The sequence below is a fragment of the Phalacrocorax carbo genome, chromosome 3 (genome assembly GCF_963921805.1).
Source record: "Phalacrocorax carbo chromosome 3, bPhaCar2.1, whole genome shotgun sequence".
Lineage (NCBI taxonomy): Eukaryota > Metazoa > Chordata > Aves > Suliformes > Phalacrocoracidae > Phalacrocorax > Phalacrocorax carbo.
The window spans coordinates 26,782,198-26,801,521 of NC_087515.1; the positions used below are offsets into that span (position 1 = coordinate 26,782,198).

At 41.0% G+C, this 19,324-nt stretch overlaps 1 protein-coding gene across 1 annotated transcript in view; it reads right to left on the bottom strand.

The window, feature by feature from the left end:
* The window catches only part of USH2A (usherin), a 391,083-nt gene extending 377,118 nt beyond the window's left edge, over positions 1–13,965 (bottom strand). The window contains exons 1-2 of the mRNA XM_064446238.1: positions 13,481–13,965; positions 7,996–8,161 (exon numbers count right to left, since the gene is read on the bottom strand). Coding sequence (XP_064302308.1) covers positions 7,996–8,161; positions 13,481–13,965 — 651 coding nt within the window. The remainder of the gene's footprint in view (positions 1–7,995; positions 8,162–13,480) is intronic.
* Positions 13,966–19,324: the final 5,359 nt, after the last annotated feature.

Sequence of the window (19,324 nt, forward strand, 5' to 3'; positions counted from 1 at the left end):
AAAGCTTTTAATGTGCTATAGTCTGCCAAAACATGGCAGAGTTACATAGATATGATCAGGCAAAATAAAGGCTAGTAAAAACATTATTTTTATAATTGCAGACACTAAATATGAAACAAATACATCAACCTGACATGTTCTCAAAGAATCTCCTGTTTCAGCAGCCTTGGCTGTATCTGAAAAATCATGTTTAAATTCCACTCTTCTTAATTGGTTAAATAAATTCTGAAGTATCAAAGGGAAAGTGAGAGACCCTTACCAGTGAATCCAAAAAAGAAAATATGTAAGGGAGCTGCTGTTACTAAGTGGCACAAATCTGATATCGGTATCACTATGCAGAGATAATGAGGTACACAATTGGCTTGAAATATGCATTGCTATGCTTTCAAATTTTTTATTTCTTTAAAAGTTAATTTTTTAAGAAAACAGTTTTCCTGACGTTTCACTTCAGTGCATATCAGATTCTTTTAGGTTAAAGCTATATATCCTTTATTCCACTGTGTACCTTCGAAGTTTTTGCTCATATATACCTAAAAAGATATAGTGATAAATATCATTAAATCAAGATCAAACACATAGAAAAACTTCAAAATCTTCAGGAGCCTGAAGGACTCGACCCTCACCAACTAAAATCAACTAGAATAGTGGCAGTAATTTCAAGGAAACAGGATCCATAATTTATGGCCTTAAAAAAAGAAAAACAAACACCAAAAACCACGGTTTGAAATTGTAAAACTAAAAACATTATTTTCTTTACAAATCATAGGCAGTTGAAAATACAGGCAGACATCACAGGAAAAAAATAAGTCATATTAATTGGAAAGCAGAAAAAAAATGGTCAAAATTCACTTTTGTTGCAAATCCACTTCAACCTACCTCAGCAGGACTTTTCAAGGATGACTTTTCTCACATGTTTATTGGGTATATAAAGCAAAGAAATGGATAGCCAATAGCCCTGTCAGCAATATACTGCATATTAAGCAGGCTGCATATTATAAAGTATGAAGTTACTCTTAGACTGATGGCATCTACTCTCAAGTAGTGATTCCAAGACTATTAGTGACTCATGTCCAACATCCTGCTGGCAGCGGTTGTTACAGTAATATCACAGGAAAAGGAGGGGAAACACTCCGCTGCAATGGAACAGACTTCGTTTCCAACTTAAATAGTCCCTTTTTCTGCCTGGTGTTTACACTCCAACAGATTTAGAGAGTAAAACTGTATGACTTCCTGGTCTTCACTATAGTTAATTCCCAAAAGAAGGTTATCCGAATCATCTTCTGTAAGGCCTGCATAGAGCCTTTCACTGTCATCGTAGGCTTAGTAGCTCTGTTCTGAACTATATTCCTTAAACATGAACGATGGAAATTGTAGCCAACATTTTGCAGGAGATCTCACCGGAGTCTGGAGCAGCAGCAACGATGCTTTTCTCTGGGCATGCCTCTCCTGATACGTTTCCCCAACACATGCCTTTTTTGTAGTAATATCATGCCAGTAACTCATCATCACTACCTGGGACTACTACACTTCGGTGATTTTCTAGCTATTAACTGCTTAGCAAAATATTTTGTGAGGGTTTTCAAGTTCATTACTTTGCATTTTGTAACACCAAAATTTATTTTGTGCCAGTTACCCTAGTCTTTTCAGTCATGCCATTCTTCCTGTATGACATTTTACTGTCCCTCTTCTTGATGATGCCTCTCCACATTATGTTACCAGCTAGTATTATCAGTACACTCCTAATATTTCTACCAAGATCATTAATGAAAATATAACACAAGGCTGGTCCAAAGATTAATTCTCAAGGAATTCAATTGCTTTTTTGCCTCTCTCCTCCACCGGGATTACACGCAAGTTCCTTTGAGCAGTATCTATTGGCAATCCTCCCCATGAGTATTCCCTTTGACCCTACAACTTCTCATGGGTTGTCACATCAATGCTAAACTGAACTCCAGATAGAGGAAATCTGACACATTTACTTTGCCTGAAAATCAGTTTTCTCATCAAAAAAAAGTTAAGAGGTTGGACAGTGATGAGCTATCTTTAGTAAATCCATGCTGCATTTTACCCCCTTTTTCATTTAGCTCCACATCTTTATCTATTCCTTCAAAGATCTTTTCTAAATCCTCACATGCCACAGTGTCAAGACAAATAAGTCTGCATTGCCAAGATCTTTCTTCCTTCCTCTTTGTACAGGCTCTGCCTGGGAATGGAGCTGACTTTCTTCACAGCACCCTGTATGGTGCTCTCTTCTGAATTTGTAGCAAAAACAGCATTGATAACACACTGATATTTTGGCTGTTGCTGAAGAGTGCTTGATCAGTGCTAAGCCTTTCTCTTTTCCCACTCTGCCCCCCATCCCACCCCAGTGGTAAGCTGGGCCTGAAGTTGGGAGGAACACAGCCAGGACAGCTGGCCCAAAGTGACCAAAGGGTTATTCCATACTGTATAACCTCATGCTTAGCAATAAAAACTGGGGTAGAAGGAGGACTTTGGCGAGATAGGAGTTTTGTTTCCAAGGTGGCTGCTGCTTGGATACTGGCTGGGCAGTGGTCTGCTTGTGGGAGGTGGCGAGTAATAGCCTTTGCATCATTTGTTCCCCTCTCACTCCCTTTCCTTCAGCTGTTAGACTGTCTTCATTTTGACCAAGTTTTTTCACTTTTGCTACTGCTATTCTCTCCCCTGTTCCACTGGTAGGGATGAGGGGGGCCTAGGTGCTTGGATGCTGGCCAGCATCAATGCATGCCATTCTTCTTCCCAAATGTAAGCATTATACCTCCACCTCTGACTTGGTAGGTTTACATAAAATATCTCATTGTCAAAGGATTTCATGTACTGGTTCTTTCAGAATTTTTGGACAAAAACCATCTGATTGCATCAACACATATACAATAAGCTTGCAAATTCCTGTTTCTACCTCCTTATGATCACTTCTGTTCCCACAAATTCATTTCTGTTACCCAGCTTGGTTTTGCTCTGTGACTGTTATCATTATCCTTATTGAAAACAGAAGTATTTTTTTAGTTTGGGGACCCTACTCGAATCATCCTTAATCTCAAGCACACCTTCACCATACACAGGTCTTGCCTCCTTACACAAAAAAATTCTGAACTTTTTACCATTTAACAGTCATTGCAAAGTCTAATTCAGCTTGACATCTTTACAGTTTTATTTCTATTCCTACAGAGCATTCTCTGTGAATTTGCTTCCCCATTCCCCAGTGCTTGCAGACTCTGCCATCTCTAACTGCAAAGGTGCTTATTCCCTCAGGTAAACCTGGGCACTACATCTCCAGTTCTTTCCTTTGTTAAGGACAGAGATTCCTCTTAATTATATTACTTTTATTTTTAATAAATTCCAGGCCTTTTTTCCATTCAATCTCTGGCTCTGCAGTTCACCTTGCTTTACAAAAGTAGTCCTATTTGTTTGTTCTCTTTAAAATCCAAAAGTGTACCTACAGAACCGAAGAACTGTTTATTCTTCTATTTCACCTGAATTTAGTTATGAATACTCAACATTATTTTTGACACTCACATCTCTAATAATGCCCTCATCACTTAAAGCTGGTATCCAGACTTTCTGCTTCAGTGACTAGCTGATGAAGAAACCTTTTCTGCAGAACATACAGGAATGTGTGGGCCCTGCTCTTGTCAGTAGAACTTTAATTTCCCAGCACTAAACTGGAGAATAAGTCTCTGCAATGACACAGTTCTTAATAGTAGCGCTCTCCAACGAATTACCCATCTAAATCCAAACCCAAGGATTTAAATTCCTAGATTACCTCAATGAAGTTCATCTACTAGCCTTCTCTTCCCCTAGAATTATTCTATTCCACAGAAATTATTTTCAATCTGTGCTGTCCTTTCTTCTTTCCTTCCCTCTTATCATTTAATTACTATCTGATGCTTTCATTTTTATCATTCCTGAATAGGCGTATGCTCCTGTACCTGAATTCCAAACATATCTGTCATCCTACCATACTTCCGCTCTCTCTAAACTCAGTTTTACATCTGCTTCACACTCCTCTGCCATGGTGTCTGTTGCCTAGCATTTATGCACAAGTATTTCAGTTTTTCTTACAGACAACAGGAACCCCCTGCTTGCAGCCTCCCGCTCCTACTGGCTGCTTGGCTTTGACAACCTTTGTCCTGAAACAGTCTCATATTAGGCACACCCATGTTCAGAGATGGACTTGGACCCTAGCTCCTTGGCAGAGCAGTCTCACTCACAGTCAGCTACATCACTCACACACCCCCTCTTCACATACTACAACCAACCTGCTAAAAAACACACACAAAAATTCACCAATCTGCCATGAGCACTTATCAAAGCCAAAGACCATAGCCTCCCTTAGCTGTCATTCCTGTCACCAACTTGGCATGCAAAGCCTTGAGCCTCAATCTCTCTTTGGCTGCAGCCACTAGGTGTGCCAGCCATTCCACCTCTGTCCTTCACCCATGCACTGTCACAAGCAAGATGCATGAATTTCGTGCAAGGGAATTCAAGATGTATTGCTCTTTTCTCAGGGGCAGGACCCATTAGACACCCCTACTTGCTAAATCTAAGTGCTAGCATTCAGCAGAAAACTTTTGCCCTGAATCAGACTCACCCCAAATTAGACATATCTGTAATTAGGTCTGCAGTCACTGAGCAACAAAGCATCACACCAAAAACTTTTTCCCCTTCCTGTCTACCAGTCAAACATGCAATACTGTGCACGGCTTTAAACAGTACTTTGCAATATGCTGTGGAGAATATCTGGTCAAGTTTATCTCCAATATAAATTACAAGGTAACTATTTTGACCCGCTGTTGTCACCTGCATTTCCTACGTAGACCTAAACCACCACAGAATTTAAGAGAAAAGCTACACTGTTAAGTTTTGTAGTCTCAGGATAAACAAGGAACAAATATGCTTCATCTACCAGAAAAGCCATGCATATTGAAGGCCAGAGATATTAATTGCAGCATTTAATGCTTCTAACTTAAATTTTTGGGAAACCAAACCAACTGTCAATAGGTTAGATGCCCACACCTCTGGTGTGAATTTAAAACTTTTTCATAGTAAACAAAAGAGCTGTTAACACATTTATCATTAGCAGTAACAGCTGTTGCCATCAGTATCTGAATTATATTACCTAAAAATTGTAAAAGTACATACTTTTTTTAAAAAGAATCTGAATAGCTTGCACCTACTATATATTCTCTATGCATGAAACAATTTATGTAAAAGTCTGTTTAGCATCGGAGCATCGCATCCCAACCCTCTCCATCTTAAATTCACAGATGAGGATTTAGGGGTCCTACAACTCCAAATATGGCAATGCTGCTACTTGGTCCTTTTTTTTTTCATTACACTTTTTCCATGTTTTATATGTGCATGAAAATATCCATTCCACATTTTCAACTGTCTCATCAGGAACAGTACTTAGTTGCCCCATAAAAAGAACATTCACGAACATTATTTTCTGTTAGTCCAAAAAGCATATCAAGTAAACTGTCGATTATCAAGTAAGCTGTCAAACAAGTCTGAATAGTTGGTTTTTGGTTTTGGTTTTATTTTCTTTTTACATCAGGACATGTCACTCAGCTCTGGCTAGATCCCCAACAAAAAGAATGGCAGTGTTCCACATTCTGCGAAGTGCCTGAAAAGGTGATAAATCTACTGTTAGTTTAGTTAAACCTAATAGCTTCTGGCTAAACATCACAGCCGCATACATGACATTTCACATCCAATAACAATTTCCTTTTTGTTTCTGTAGAAGGGGGTTATGTAGCAAAACCACAGATAACACCATACCTTCTTCAGAATCAGCATGGCTGTAGGATGACTGCAAACTTTCCTAATTTACTAGCCATGGAGCCCAGTCTTAGGGCTCGTCTTTGCTAGAAAATAAAGGTTATGCCTACAACAGTGACACAGAACTGAGACTGCTAATCCTTTACAGGTATTAGAGGCAGTTTCGCCTCAACAAGACAGCATGGAAGTCTACATGGTCTGACTTCCCTGGGAAAGCTCGTAGTAGTAGGCGGCTATTATCGCACTCAGCCCCCTCTGCTGCCTCTACCCCAGGCAGCTCACCTACAGCCCACAGAAGGGCCTCTCCTCTGCTCTGCGATGCCCATACCTACCGCACGGGCATCGCCTGGGGAGAAGGTTGGTCAGTCAGAGAAGCCAAAAGTCACACTTGTGGCAAGATCAGCTGCTTTGTACTTTTAGGTGTATGCTCCAGGCTCTCCCACCACCTTTAACTGAAATTACTGATGCCTATAAAACTACATAGTGCTTTACCTTCAGAAGACATTTTTTCATCAGCTTAAGGAAACACCTACATTCAAATATAGAACATCATGACATATAAACAGATATCATCATCAAATACTACTATTGTCTGAAGACACGGACACTTCCCCAAGAATGTTACTTTTGCATATTTTTGTATGGTCTCTCTCATACTCTCATTTTCTGTTTATTTCTCCCTTTATAGAAAAAAATGCTTTAGGACAGCTGCTAAAAAAAGGAAATAAAAACCCAACGCTTTGCCTAAAGTTTCATAGCCAGACCTAGTGCTAAATGGATCACGCTGCTGCAGCCACTATCATCTTTAATGGGAAGTTGAATCCTACAATACCATAAATCATAGAACGTAAGGTTCTACCCTGAGCTCAGAAACTTGGAAAAGGTATTAAGCCTGCAGCCCCTTTAAGGGTCTAGAAGCTACACTTCTTTACTCCTGCTATGCACTGAACAACTTTCCCCAAAGAAACAAAGGGCCAAACTCTACACAGTGCTTGAGGGTTCTTTGGGATACTATTTTAAGGAGTGTGTGTATTTAAATTCAGGCATTTCACTCTTTATTTTGCTATCCCAGGCTTTAGCAGTTTCTGCGGCTAGTATAAAATGTGGCTGACAGCAGCAGCAGTAATATAGCACCCTTGGAGTGTTTGAAGTGTAAAGTTCATTAGTTCTACCTTAAGGTCACTCTTTTAATCCAACAGCCAAAATCGTATTCGCACTACCATGCTGTTATCCTGGAAAAAAGAAAACTGCAAAAAAATCAAGATGTCAGCTTAGATACTTCTTACAAGTGACAAGATCAGCACTAAAAATCCAAATCACAGTCAATACCTTTTAGCAAGTTTCAAGAAAGCAGCAAAACTATTCTTGATTGTGTTATAAACCAAATGAAATTTAATAGAACGGATAAAGGAAATGAAGGAAGCCAAAGATAAACATTTCAATACCTGATAATTGTGTTTTATAATTATTAGTTGAACTTGGCTTACAAATAGAATTTACTAGAGTGTCTGCTGGGAATTACAAGACATGCAAATAAGTGAATTTTAATTTCTTCTGTGTTTGTTTACTGATTTTTGTACATACAGTTTAAATTTTAACAAACTCAATTTTGCTTTATCCTCAATGGATATTTGTACACTTATTAAAAAGTTATGTCAACAGAAGACTTTCAGAACACAAGGACTGCGTTTTAACAATTCGGAATCATACTTTTAAAATGCGAGGTAATAGATCTGTAACTTACTAGCTTGACTGATCCTGCACAACTCGTGTATGTTTACTTATGCACACAGAAGTTTTTTAAATTAAATGGGACACACCTCTGTAAAATAAGTACGTTAGCATGTGTAGATGAGGATGACGTTCTCTTTTTGCATGAAATAATCTCACAGGCCCAAGACTTACTGGTAACATTAGAAATAAGCAGCTTTTCTTCTTTTCTTCACCCCAAATACTCGTATTCTTGAGGGTAAGAGTTTTCAGTCTTGTTTGTTCAGAAGAATGGGCACAGCATTTCTTTCCAGTGCGAAATTAGCAATTGCCTCAAAACGAGCTCCCAAATTAAGATCCCTACCTACTAGACTCAAGAGTTATCATTTACATCCCCCCATTTACCCTTCTATATTTATACAATTATACCGTTCTCATACAAATGTTGTATTTCAACCAATATTAAATGGGTTTTATTTTACTCACCTGCACACTAAGATGAATCCATTTCTTCACAAGAATTCTCCCCAGTGTCATTACTTTTATTGGTGGCTGCAAACCATTTACTGTGCGATAATAAAACATGGTCTCTTTCTCCGAGATTGTGAGTTTGAACACAGTCTGCCCATCAACAGCCTTTTCTATCACACACCTTTGGAAATAACCAAGAAAAACAACATAAGGTCAGAGGCACACACATATACACATTCTTGCCAAGGTGCTATCCTGTAAAGTGATGCTAACCAGAATGCATTAAAATAAACGTTAAAAAACACAGCTCTTGAGAAGATGCTCAGTGACAGTCATAGGATATACTAAGTATAGAAGAACTTTAACAAAGATATCTCTGTCTTAATCTGAGAGATATTTTTTTTTTATTTCGTGCATGCAGCCCCAGTTCACTTGGGGTGGAAGAGGGGTCCAGTTTGCCCCCTCTCTTCAGGGTTCCATGACAGCGGCTGGCCAGCACTGTTCAGGTCTCTGCTGCGTTCTTTGTACAAAGCTGTGCAACATAATACATCCTGTGGAGGCACTTATATCTTTCTTAGTCTAACAAGACAAAAGCAATACAACCACAAAAAGCAGTATGAATGACACGTTCTGGAAATGTGTCTTCCACCTTTCCACCAAATCTGTCCAGGTAAGGTAGCAACAACACCAGCATCCCCTACACTCTCCCTTTGACACAGCCAGAGCAAGGCAAGAAGGCTATCCAGCCACTTGTTAGGTCGTGTGTGTCCCCCCCAAAGATTTCACATCAATATCAAATGCAGCACTGACATATAAGGTACAAAGGATACCATCAACAGCAACCCACGTTGCACATGTAGATGCTGAAATATTTTTGCCAACCCAATTGCCATGATGTCAAACGTCCTGAGTTTGCATAGGTTATATATGCTTGCATAGGCTATATATGCTTGTGAAACAGCTATGTATTTTATTAAGATAATCATCACTACAACAAAAATTATAAAGTTCTGCATTCCCATTTCAGCTGCTTGAGAAATCCAATCTCCAGTTTACTGACCCATGAAAAGCCAAATATTTTAACAGTTACACCAGACTAAATTAGTGCACTAAGTCACAAGAGAGAAGCATATAAAATTTGTATGAGACCAGGATTTACTTAGATGTATTCTGGGGGGAGGGGTGGCCAGGGACGGAGACCAAGCAAAAAACCAAACTACCACTTACCTACCAATAAGTGTCTTTGCCTACTATGTATTTATAAAAGAATAGTATCAAAAAGGCTGCTCTTTGATACTGCCGTTATTCTCTAAATCACCTTTAAATCTAAGAGGAAAATTAATTCATTTTAACTGCTACCATTTTAGCCTGCTGGAATTATTGACAATAAAACAACTTGCAAAATGCAGACTTCTGTTTTCCAAACCTTACTGAAAACACATTTCTTAATATATTGTCAACTGGTCTTTTCAATATTTTGTTTGCTTGTAAACATGCTAGTTTTGCTAGATAATAAGCATGAGGGAAGGCTCAGCTAAGTAGCAAAATATTTAGGAACTGGATTTACCCAGTTCCTGGATAAACAATAATTGGATAATCCAGGTTTTTGTTTATTTTAGTTATCTAAAACAAACATCCCCACATTGTTTTTATCCCCAAAGGTGTCATGACTTTAAGAAGAGAAGCGACCTTCATGTACATCACTTTGAAAACTGGAAAGAACAAATGTGAATGTTAGTCACTACTGAAGAGAAAAATCAAGGGGAGGGGGTGTGCAGAAAAACAAGCCCCAACTAGTGCTAACATAGGTGAAACAGGCATAAGTATCACTTCTGACTCTGAGCACGATTTTCCATTCCAGTCACAATTACAAAGAGACAACACTGTTCTTTCTGAAGCTTCCAACTTCTGGTAACCTGCAGTCCCACAGAGTCAGTTCCTGACTACATAATTCTCTATGGTGGGGTTGAGGGAGAAAAAGCAAACACCACAAATCTGCTTGGTCAGCTTTCAAAGAGAAAAATATCCTAGAGAACCTAACGCGGCTGCACTGGTGATCCCCACACATTAACTGGAGCACTTGCAAATGGGAACATCTGTACAGGTTCAAAATCAGACATATGGTATCCTGAGGCAACTCCCCCTTTCAGTCTAATTCCTATCGTAAAACGTCTGAATGGCTATAAAGTAATAGGATATTATTTTAGTCCTTTATCTAAGAAAGTTTAAAAAAATACATCTACTGCCTAGTTCACAATCAGGCCATACCCCCAACCCTTTTGCACGTAAAAGGCCCCAGCTCATTTCTATCCCACCACCAACACCTTCTGGTCATCCAACTTCCAGTTAGCCCAGTTCACGCTAAATTCATATAAACTCCCTGTACTGGTTACTCATATTCTTATCCTATTCTATTACAAAGGATTATAATCACATACAATTTCCTGAAAGCATTTATATTAACTGATAAATACATGCAGTATTCCAGCCATGATTACAGAGTGAAACCACTGTTCTTTGTGAAGTTTCCAACTTCTGGTAACCTGCAGTCCCACCGAGGCAATTCCTGACTACATAATTCATTTAAGCATTCCAAAAGCATTTATATTAAATGATGAGTACATGCGGTAGGAGAGGAAGTGTGGGGAAGGAATAAAATTCAGGGACAGGAGCTCTGGTCAGTTATTGCACTTACTGCCTAAAGGAAAAGTAAATTTAAAGACTGGAGTACAAATGTCAGTGTTTTCTCACTATTGTCTTGCTTTTCTCACTATTCTCTTACTTTTCTCAAAGATTTCCAATATCCAGTGACTTAAAAGCATACCTATACATCTTAGAACATTAGGGCTTCAAATAAATCTGTAACATGACCTGACCTTCCCCTCTCTTTGCACGAAGTGTATTTTTTCCCAGATTCACATAAGAAAACTTAGTATATGAAATTAATGAAGAAAATTCTTGGTGTTTTTTATTATCCACATGTATTTGCTCCCCTCAGAATGTCACAGTCTCTGAAGGGCCTTCAGACTTTGGCTCCTTGCATCAGTATCTCTCACTTCAGCCAGCACAGTATCTTCTAGCAGAAAAATCGTGCTGTTGTCTTCCGTGGACACATACCTGACAGAGAAATGTCACAGTCTTTACAAGGATGCAATGGGATACTATACAGCAACACTCCTAGGTTGTTTCCTAAGTGTTCTCTAGCAGCCAGGTCATATAACATCCAGTACGAAGAAACACATTAGTATGGCATGTCCAAAAACGATGGGTCTGCTGTACTTGACACAAGAACACTTTGCCAGTAAACAAAATACTGTGTTAAACTTTCAATTATTCTAGAGGTAAAATGAGCACCTGGTTCTGGCTCATCTTCCCAGCATTTTGGTGGCAGCGCAAAGACTTTGTTAGAATGAGTCCCCAGTTCTGTGAAGTCCCTCTGCTGTGATAATGGGATTTAAAAGGTCTCACAGATGACATCTAACAGGGACAATTCCCCATCAGGGACTGCAAAATGTAGGACATCTGGTAAGTCAAGCTCCTTCTGCCAACCTGAAGGACTCACTGAACCAATATAATAAAAGGAAAAACATCTTAGTTTGCTGTTAAAATATTTCTCTTTTGTAGGATGCCTTCTGAGTTGAGCTTCAGCAGCTATTTGTGTGCAATTACTGTTTCACCACAACTGGAGCTCTGTATTCCTTTTATGAAGAAAGGAAAATTAACACACTTCTTTCTGTGAACAGTGGGGGAAAAATAGTTTGGACAGCAGCATGTCATCCTGACCACTGGAATAATTGTTGTCGGACTTCCATTTTCAGGACTGGGCTCTACCATTGTCATTTCTACGTGTTGAGTAGCAGCAATCTCACAGGGCAGAAGAATGAAGTGATCTATTACAAAAATTGAATAAAAACATTTAGATTTTAAAGTGATCTATAAAACCCACTGAACAGGAATATGTACATTGTGTAGTTATTAACACAGTAGCAATCGGAGGCTAATGTCTTACACTAGTCCATGGATAATCAGACATCGGTAGAGTCTGGGTTCTGCACAGCACTTAATCATTTGAAACTAAGGACATACATTTCATTGTTTTAGGCTCCATGCAAGCAAAAGCCTATCCCATTGACAAAAGAGTTCCACGGATGTCATTCAACACATCACTGCAGCAGCTTGCTCGGAAATTAGCAGGACATTTCTGCTTCAAGTTAGGCATATGCTCTGCTGAAAAAGACTCTGATAGGCCCGCATGTGTGTGGACATGAACTCATGACATAGCACAACCCCGGGAATAGACTCTCTGGTATTTGAGATTCAAACATTCTGTAGAAAATGCTGTCTATAAAACACACTAGGCCAAAGCTTCAGAGACACCTTTACAAATGCCTTCAGCTGAGCTGATTTAATTTAAGCTCAAATTAAAGTCACTTTTGCTCTGCCGACCTCAATTATTTCCCCTCCACAAGCACAATTTCTATGGCTAGGTTTGTTTTTTTTTAAAGGTAATTATCTTGGCATAAAGCAGACTATAAGTTTACATATATCATTGCAATGTAGACATTTCTATTGTTTCTGATGATTTTCACACCTCTGGACAACTTACTATTTCACAGCTGCATGTAAACTAAGTATCAAGGATGCTACAAGAGAGCAGATCATTATTTTCATTCTAAGAGTAAGTTACAAGTACAAAAGCATTTGTGACTTATTCTCTAAAGGATTATACTATACTTTTTGTATGCTTCACCTTAAAGAGGATCTGCACAACCAGGGTAAAAAAGAGTAGGAGGCTCCACGTTTTATGATAGATGAATGGAACATTTTTGCAGGAATTGCAATGTATTTTTCAAAAAGCAAGTTATTCATTATAGTAAGGCCCAGCCAAGCTGAAGTCACACTTTTAACAGCAATATTTGCTAAAAACGTGACATGTAGGCCAATAAGAGAGGGAGCATGCTTAGCCATGTGTATTTCGTGAACACCTAGTGAAACCATCCATTCAATCAACATTGCCCAGATCTTCCACAAAAAACTATGACCTCTCTTTTACAGCTCTGAAACATTCATTTTGGAAGATCTGGGGCATTTCCTTGTTCGTTTTTAAGAAGTAAACTTGTGCTGGGGGATTCCTAAAATTTTAGATCATTGCTCTCCCATCATGAAAGCAGCAACAGCACAAACCCGACATGTTTCTCTAGCAGCTTTTAGAAGAAGGAACATGAATGAGAAATACAAATTTAGATTTTTAAGAACAGACATGTACATTACAGCTTTCCCACTGAAAGCAATTGAACTACCATCTGAGTCAACACCACTGAAACCCGACCTACTTGTCTTGACATTTACGAAGACCCCAACCTAAATACGGCTTTAAAACGTCACAGTTCCTTCACTGTACCTTTTTAAAATTTTAAATAGCTTGCTAATAACGACTGTGACTACAACAACCAATTTTTTTAAGAGCACCAGGAAAGTAAACACCTTCAATACTACTTACATTACACCTTCTTGCTCAGGTTTCAACCATACAGTTAATGTAAATGAAGCTGCAAGCCTTGGAGAGCGGGCAGTGGAGAAGCAATCCTTGTGATTATGAAAAATAAAACTGGAAGCATTGCTGAAGGACCCAGGACGGAAATCCCTTTTGTCCTCCGTGACACAGGTACCAAGGCCTTCTGAGAGAAGCGGTTTGTAGGAAGAAGGCGACGACCTGTACGGACATTCCTGAATACAAAACCTCTGGGTGCAGGACATAATACTTTCAACAGCTACTGAACTATGACAGAAAGTACTTCGGTCTGGCAGCCCACAGGTGGCTTGAGTTGGCACGATTGATACATTCTTGAAAGCTCCCACATTTTCAAGCCTAGGGAAATGTCCCTGAGAGCTGACCAACACAAAGGAGTCGTAATAAGTTAAGATTAATGTTTCAATAGCATGAAACAAGAAACGACACCTCAAGGAAAGAGCCCAGCAATTCATGTTTACAAAAAAGCTCCTCCTGATTAAAGCATCTGTAAATAAATAATGATGTCCATGTCAGTAGCAATATCCTCAGACGGTACACTTTAAGAGTGTATGTAGCACTTCATCTTCAAAACACCCATGCAAGGACTCAAGTTGCAGGGGACATCTATGTCTTCTGGCCAGCAAAACACACGTGGGTGACAGCCAGTATCTGCAAGCCACAGAAAACAGAGTCCATGGGAAGAAGGTGCCCTTTTGTACCAAGAGGGCCAATGCCCCAGTGGGGATTCTCCTTCCAAATTTCTGCCAGCAGGAACCACCAGTTTCACCTGCACCTTCGCTGGCCACAGCCAAGGGGTCTAAGGGCAACGGGACTAGGCCGACCAGAGCCCACACACGCTCACAGCAGACCGGAATTTATCCCAGATCCGTTGCGTCATGCGAGGCCGACGCTCAGCTTGACGTTTTAAGGTAACGAGTCCAGAATAAGGTAGCAAACCAGGGCGCGCAACTTCAGCGTCCGAACGTCCTTCCTGGGGGTTTCAAGCTAGTTCGTTGAACCTCACGTTTACAGCCCCCCAGGTGCTTACCTGGGCGTTACACCGCTACCCAGGAGCTGCTCGGCACCGATCCCACCGCACTATTTCAGGGTACGCCGAGGGACACCCCCCTGCCCCCGCTCCTGGGTGCTGGCCAGCGGGATCGGCGGCCTCGGCCCCCACCGATGTGTCTATCCTTCCCTCAAGTTGACGGCCCGTTTCGTGCCTTACCCCGCCGCCCACCTCACGCTGCTCCTTTCAGCGCTCGGCAAAGCTGATTAAAACCACCTTCCCCATCTGTCCCGTGTGGACCTTTCTAACAGCGAACGCCCGCGCCGGGGCTCACCGCCAGGCTGGGTAAGGGCAGGCGGCGAACCGCGCGATGGCAGCCGATAAATAAGTTGATTTCCCGTTATTTACTCCGCCTTGGGAGAGGAGGAGGAGAGGAGCGGAGCGAGGAGCGCAGCGCGGCGCCCGGCGGCTCCCCGCGGCAACGCCACCCGCCGTCGCCCGGCAACGCCGCGGCCTCCGCCCCGCCCCCGCCGCCCGGCCCCCGCCCGCCGGGTGTTAAAGCGGCAGCGGCGGCGGGTGGCTCCCCGGCGCGCAGGGCTCCGACCTTCCTCCTCCCGCCCTTCTCCCGGGATCAGGAGGGCGGCCCGCGGGAAGCCATTTCGCAGCAGCTCGGGCGGGCGGTGTGAAATGTTCCACGCGGCGCCGGGCAGCCGCCCGTCGCCTCAGAAGGAGCCAGGAGGCTCTTCTCAGTCCCCGGCTCCCGGGGCGGCCCTCCGTGGCTCGGCCTCGGCAGGGGGTTAGGCCGTCTTTTGTGGGGGGCGTGAGGCCGTCCGAGAGGTGCGTTTGGCAAGGTCTGCCTTGTAAAGTTTTGGAAGCGGCATGTCAGTTGTCTCAGGGACCGATTTTCTCAAGTCTTAGGGTCCGACGTCCACTGGGTAGAGAAAGGGGATTAATTCAGTTCTGGGCCCCCCAGTTCAAGACAGACACGGAGCAGCCTGAATATGTCCAGCAGAGAGCTACCAAGCTAATCAGGGGACCGGAGCATCTCCCTCATGAGGAAAGACTGAGAGACCTGGGTTTGTTCAGTCTGGAGAAGAGAAGACTCGGAGGGGGATTTCATCAATACCTATAAATATACAAAGGGTGGGTGTCAGGATGATGGGACTAGGCTCTTTTCAGTGGTGCCCAACAAAAGGACAAGGGGCAATGGGCACAAGTTGGAAGTTCCACCTCAATATGAAAAAAAACTTCTTTACTGTGAGGGTGACAGAACAGTGGAACAGGCTGCCCAGGGAGGCTGTGGAGTCTCCTTCCCTGGAGACATTTCAACCCCCACCATTCAAACCCCACCTGGACAAGTTCTTGTGCCCCCTGGTCTAGGTGTCCCTGCTCAAGCAGGGGGATTGGACAAGATGATCTTGAGAGGTCCCTTCCAACCCCTACCAATCTGTGAATTTCTTTTACACGCTGAAAACCAGGGTGGGACTTTGAAAACAGAGGACCAACAGAAGAGCAAAAACGAGCAGATAAGTGCCATAGGTACGCTTTCCACAGCAAAAAAAAAAGTGGAAAGCAGCAGCATTGTCAGGACCTTCAGATGTTTTTGACAACCACCTCATTTCTTTGGTACAGCTATGCAAAGCAAACAAACGAGCTGAAAAGTTGTCATCAGTGAGCTGAGCATGAGCTACAATAGGTTGTTTATATGTATTTCTGGACAGAGAAGCGCCAATTAATACCTCCCCTGAGGATGTATAAAGCATCTATAAATTTTATCTTTATTATGGAAGTTGCATTAGCTGCAACCTGGCTGGTATCTTTCCTGACAATTTTGTTGAAATAGCCTCCAGTAACTTGTCACCTTAGCATGTTTGGACTCCTACTAGCTATATAGGGACAAAATTCTTTGGCAACATATACAATTGCTAAGAAATCATCCTCTGTCATAACTCTCAATGCATTTTAACAAGCCCTTCATCCCACATCAAACAAGCTCCTCGACTGTTCCTGGAACATCTCTGCTTTAATACAGATCTTTTTCCTAAGGTCATAAAAGATAAACAGCAATTCCTGCTAAGTGTTATCAGTCACTTTGCAGTGTTTTCATGTTCTGGTAGTCATTAAACATTGTAGCTCTGTTGTCAGAATTACCTTCCCAGAAGTATTCAAATATACAGGACTTTGTTTACCACAGAAGGGATGGGGTAAAACATTGGTTTGAGGGATGGTGCAACACCTCAGCACATAAAGCATTTCTAGATTAATATAGCTAGACCATAGGCTAACTATAGAAGTGCCATCAATAATACAACAGTGATACCGTTTGCACATCAGGAAGAAACCAGGTCTTTTAGAACATGATGGAAAGAACAGACAGAAAACAATGCAGTAATAAAATCACAGGCATTAGCTACCATTCTCAGGACATCAAAAAAGATGGGAACAGCTATGAGTCATGGAGCACGCACCTGACAAAAATGGGAGATTACCAAGTGACCAAAGATACCAGGCTGTGAGACTCATATTTCTTGGCACTCTCGAAATATATAAATCAGGTTTTGATCTGTCCCACCTCTTTCTAGCAACCAGCAAGGCCTTCTCCAAGAATCCTTGCAGGTCTAACAGGTATCTGAAAGGAAATTCAGAGAACATTCCTCACGAAATGCACTTTCTGTTATATTCTGCAAACACTTGACAGCCCCACCACCTCAAGTACACCATAGCATATTTCACAGTCAGTGCTCAGTTTGGGAGAACGGCCCTGACTCATGTTACACCTTCTATCCCCAAAGATAACCAGCCCAGCAGAGAACACGATTTTTTTCTTTTACATATCCAAATACACAAGACAATAGTACAAACCTTGCAAAACCACATTGCAGGCCAACAGCACAATTACCCAGGTCAAGGATCACCATGTTTTTGTCAAGGATCACCATTGTTCATCAGGAGTAAAATGAATAAGCTACATGCAGGAGGTTAAACAGATGAGAAAGCATCCAAAGGCCTTTGCAGGCAGGAGCAAGCATGCAAAATAAACCGTACCACAAACGAAAAATCTGAGAGTCATTTTGCAGGAATTATGGATCCTCTTCACAGGAATGTTTTGAAGGCTCTTTAAGATACATATATGAGAACAGGGAATCCTACCAGGCGAAAAAGTGTGTGCTAGTATTATGCAGTGAATTCTCATGAAGAATTCATTATGCCCATTTAACAGAATTAGAACTGCAGTGCAGGGAAAATTACCTAATTTGAATGCTTCAAGCTTTTAGCTTAGTTTGTTAGCTTGAACAACTCTTCATCTCATCAGATAAGAAAGCTTTCAGTAGCCACTGGGGTGCCAGATGCCATCGGAGAATCTGACCTGTGTCAGAAAGTTGTGACATAACTGGGAGCCTGATCCTAATAATTCACCACCTTATCCATAGCAGGTATCATAATCCAAAAAAAGCTTTCCATACCAGCTGTTTTCTTAACCCATGGTGAGCAGAGCCTCAGGACCCACTGACTGCTCTAGGAGGTTGGGGCAGGAAAGAAAAGAAAACGTAAAGCCTAGTTTGTTATACAGCATTCTGTGCCTTGACTGGATAATTTTGAAGACCACATATCTCAAGTTTATATGCTCTGAAGCTGGGATTTGATATGAGAAGTCACCTTTCACTATTGAAGTTGTAAGCCCCCCCAAAATACCAATATGCACATGCTCAGTGGAGATCAGTGGAGCATCTTGTTGGAGATGGTAAAACCACAGGGACTAATTAAGTTTGCATACAGGGCAAACTTATTACCACCATTTCGCTTCAGTGTTCTCGACTTTGCAATGATGATAATCTGGTAGGAGAAAAAAAAAGGGTGAAGGGAGACAAGGAATGCAGCAATACACACAATCAAAACTCCAATGATACAAAATTAGTCTGCACAAAGTGTGTGCAATTGTGCATGTGTTTTATACAGCACAATACCAACTTAAAATAATTCCTTAGAATCATATTTCCTGGAACTATTGAGGTAGAATTTCAGGTAATCCATTTTTTTTCCCAAAAACACCAGGGATGTTCTCCACCTTCACAATTATTTTTAAATAATATTTTAATTAGTGGTGAGCAAAGTCTTGACAACTAATTTGTTCATCAATTTTGCCTTGTCTTCTATTCATAAAGAGTTCTGAAAAACAGAATAATTTTGCAGTATCTTCAAAGCTTCCATTTGTATCATGTTCTGCAGACATCTTATACCAATATTAGCTTGTATTTGTGCAGTGTTGACTAGTCGTGTGCTACTGTTTTTGCTACTGTGTGAAGTGACCTAGGTAGGCTAACCCACACAGCATGACTTTCAAAGATTAGGCTCAAGTGTACAATCCAAAATTCACCTTCAGTGAATATTCATAAAGACTTGTTTTTATGAGTGCTTTTTCTTGTAAAACTACACCATTTGAATATTTGCAGGAAATTAACATAAAAGATCCATTTGCATAGCTGAGTCAATATTTATTTCAAATTTAACTGCCTAGTAAAATTATTTTTTCCAATATTTTGCAAGTAATAATAAAACTACAATGCAAGTATATTTTAGTAGCTGGAGGGGAGTTGATCGTGACAACCCAGAAATAATTAACAACCTATGTTTTAAAGGGGAGGAAATTCTGTGTAAGCCAGTGAAATAAATATTAGAGTAAAATTTTCTGAAAGCACAGGAGGAGGCGGCAAGTATTTTATAGAGCTGTTAAGAGCCTTTTAACAGCTTTAGAAGAACAGTACATCACATCGCTTATTTTAGCACCAAAAACTTTCTTTGTTACAAGAAAGGCAGAAATGAAA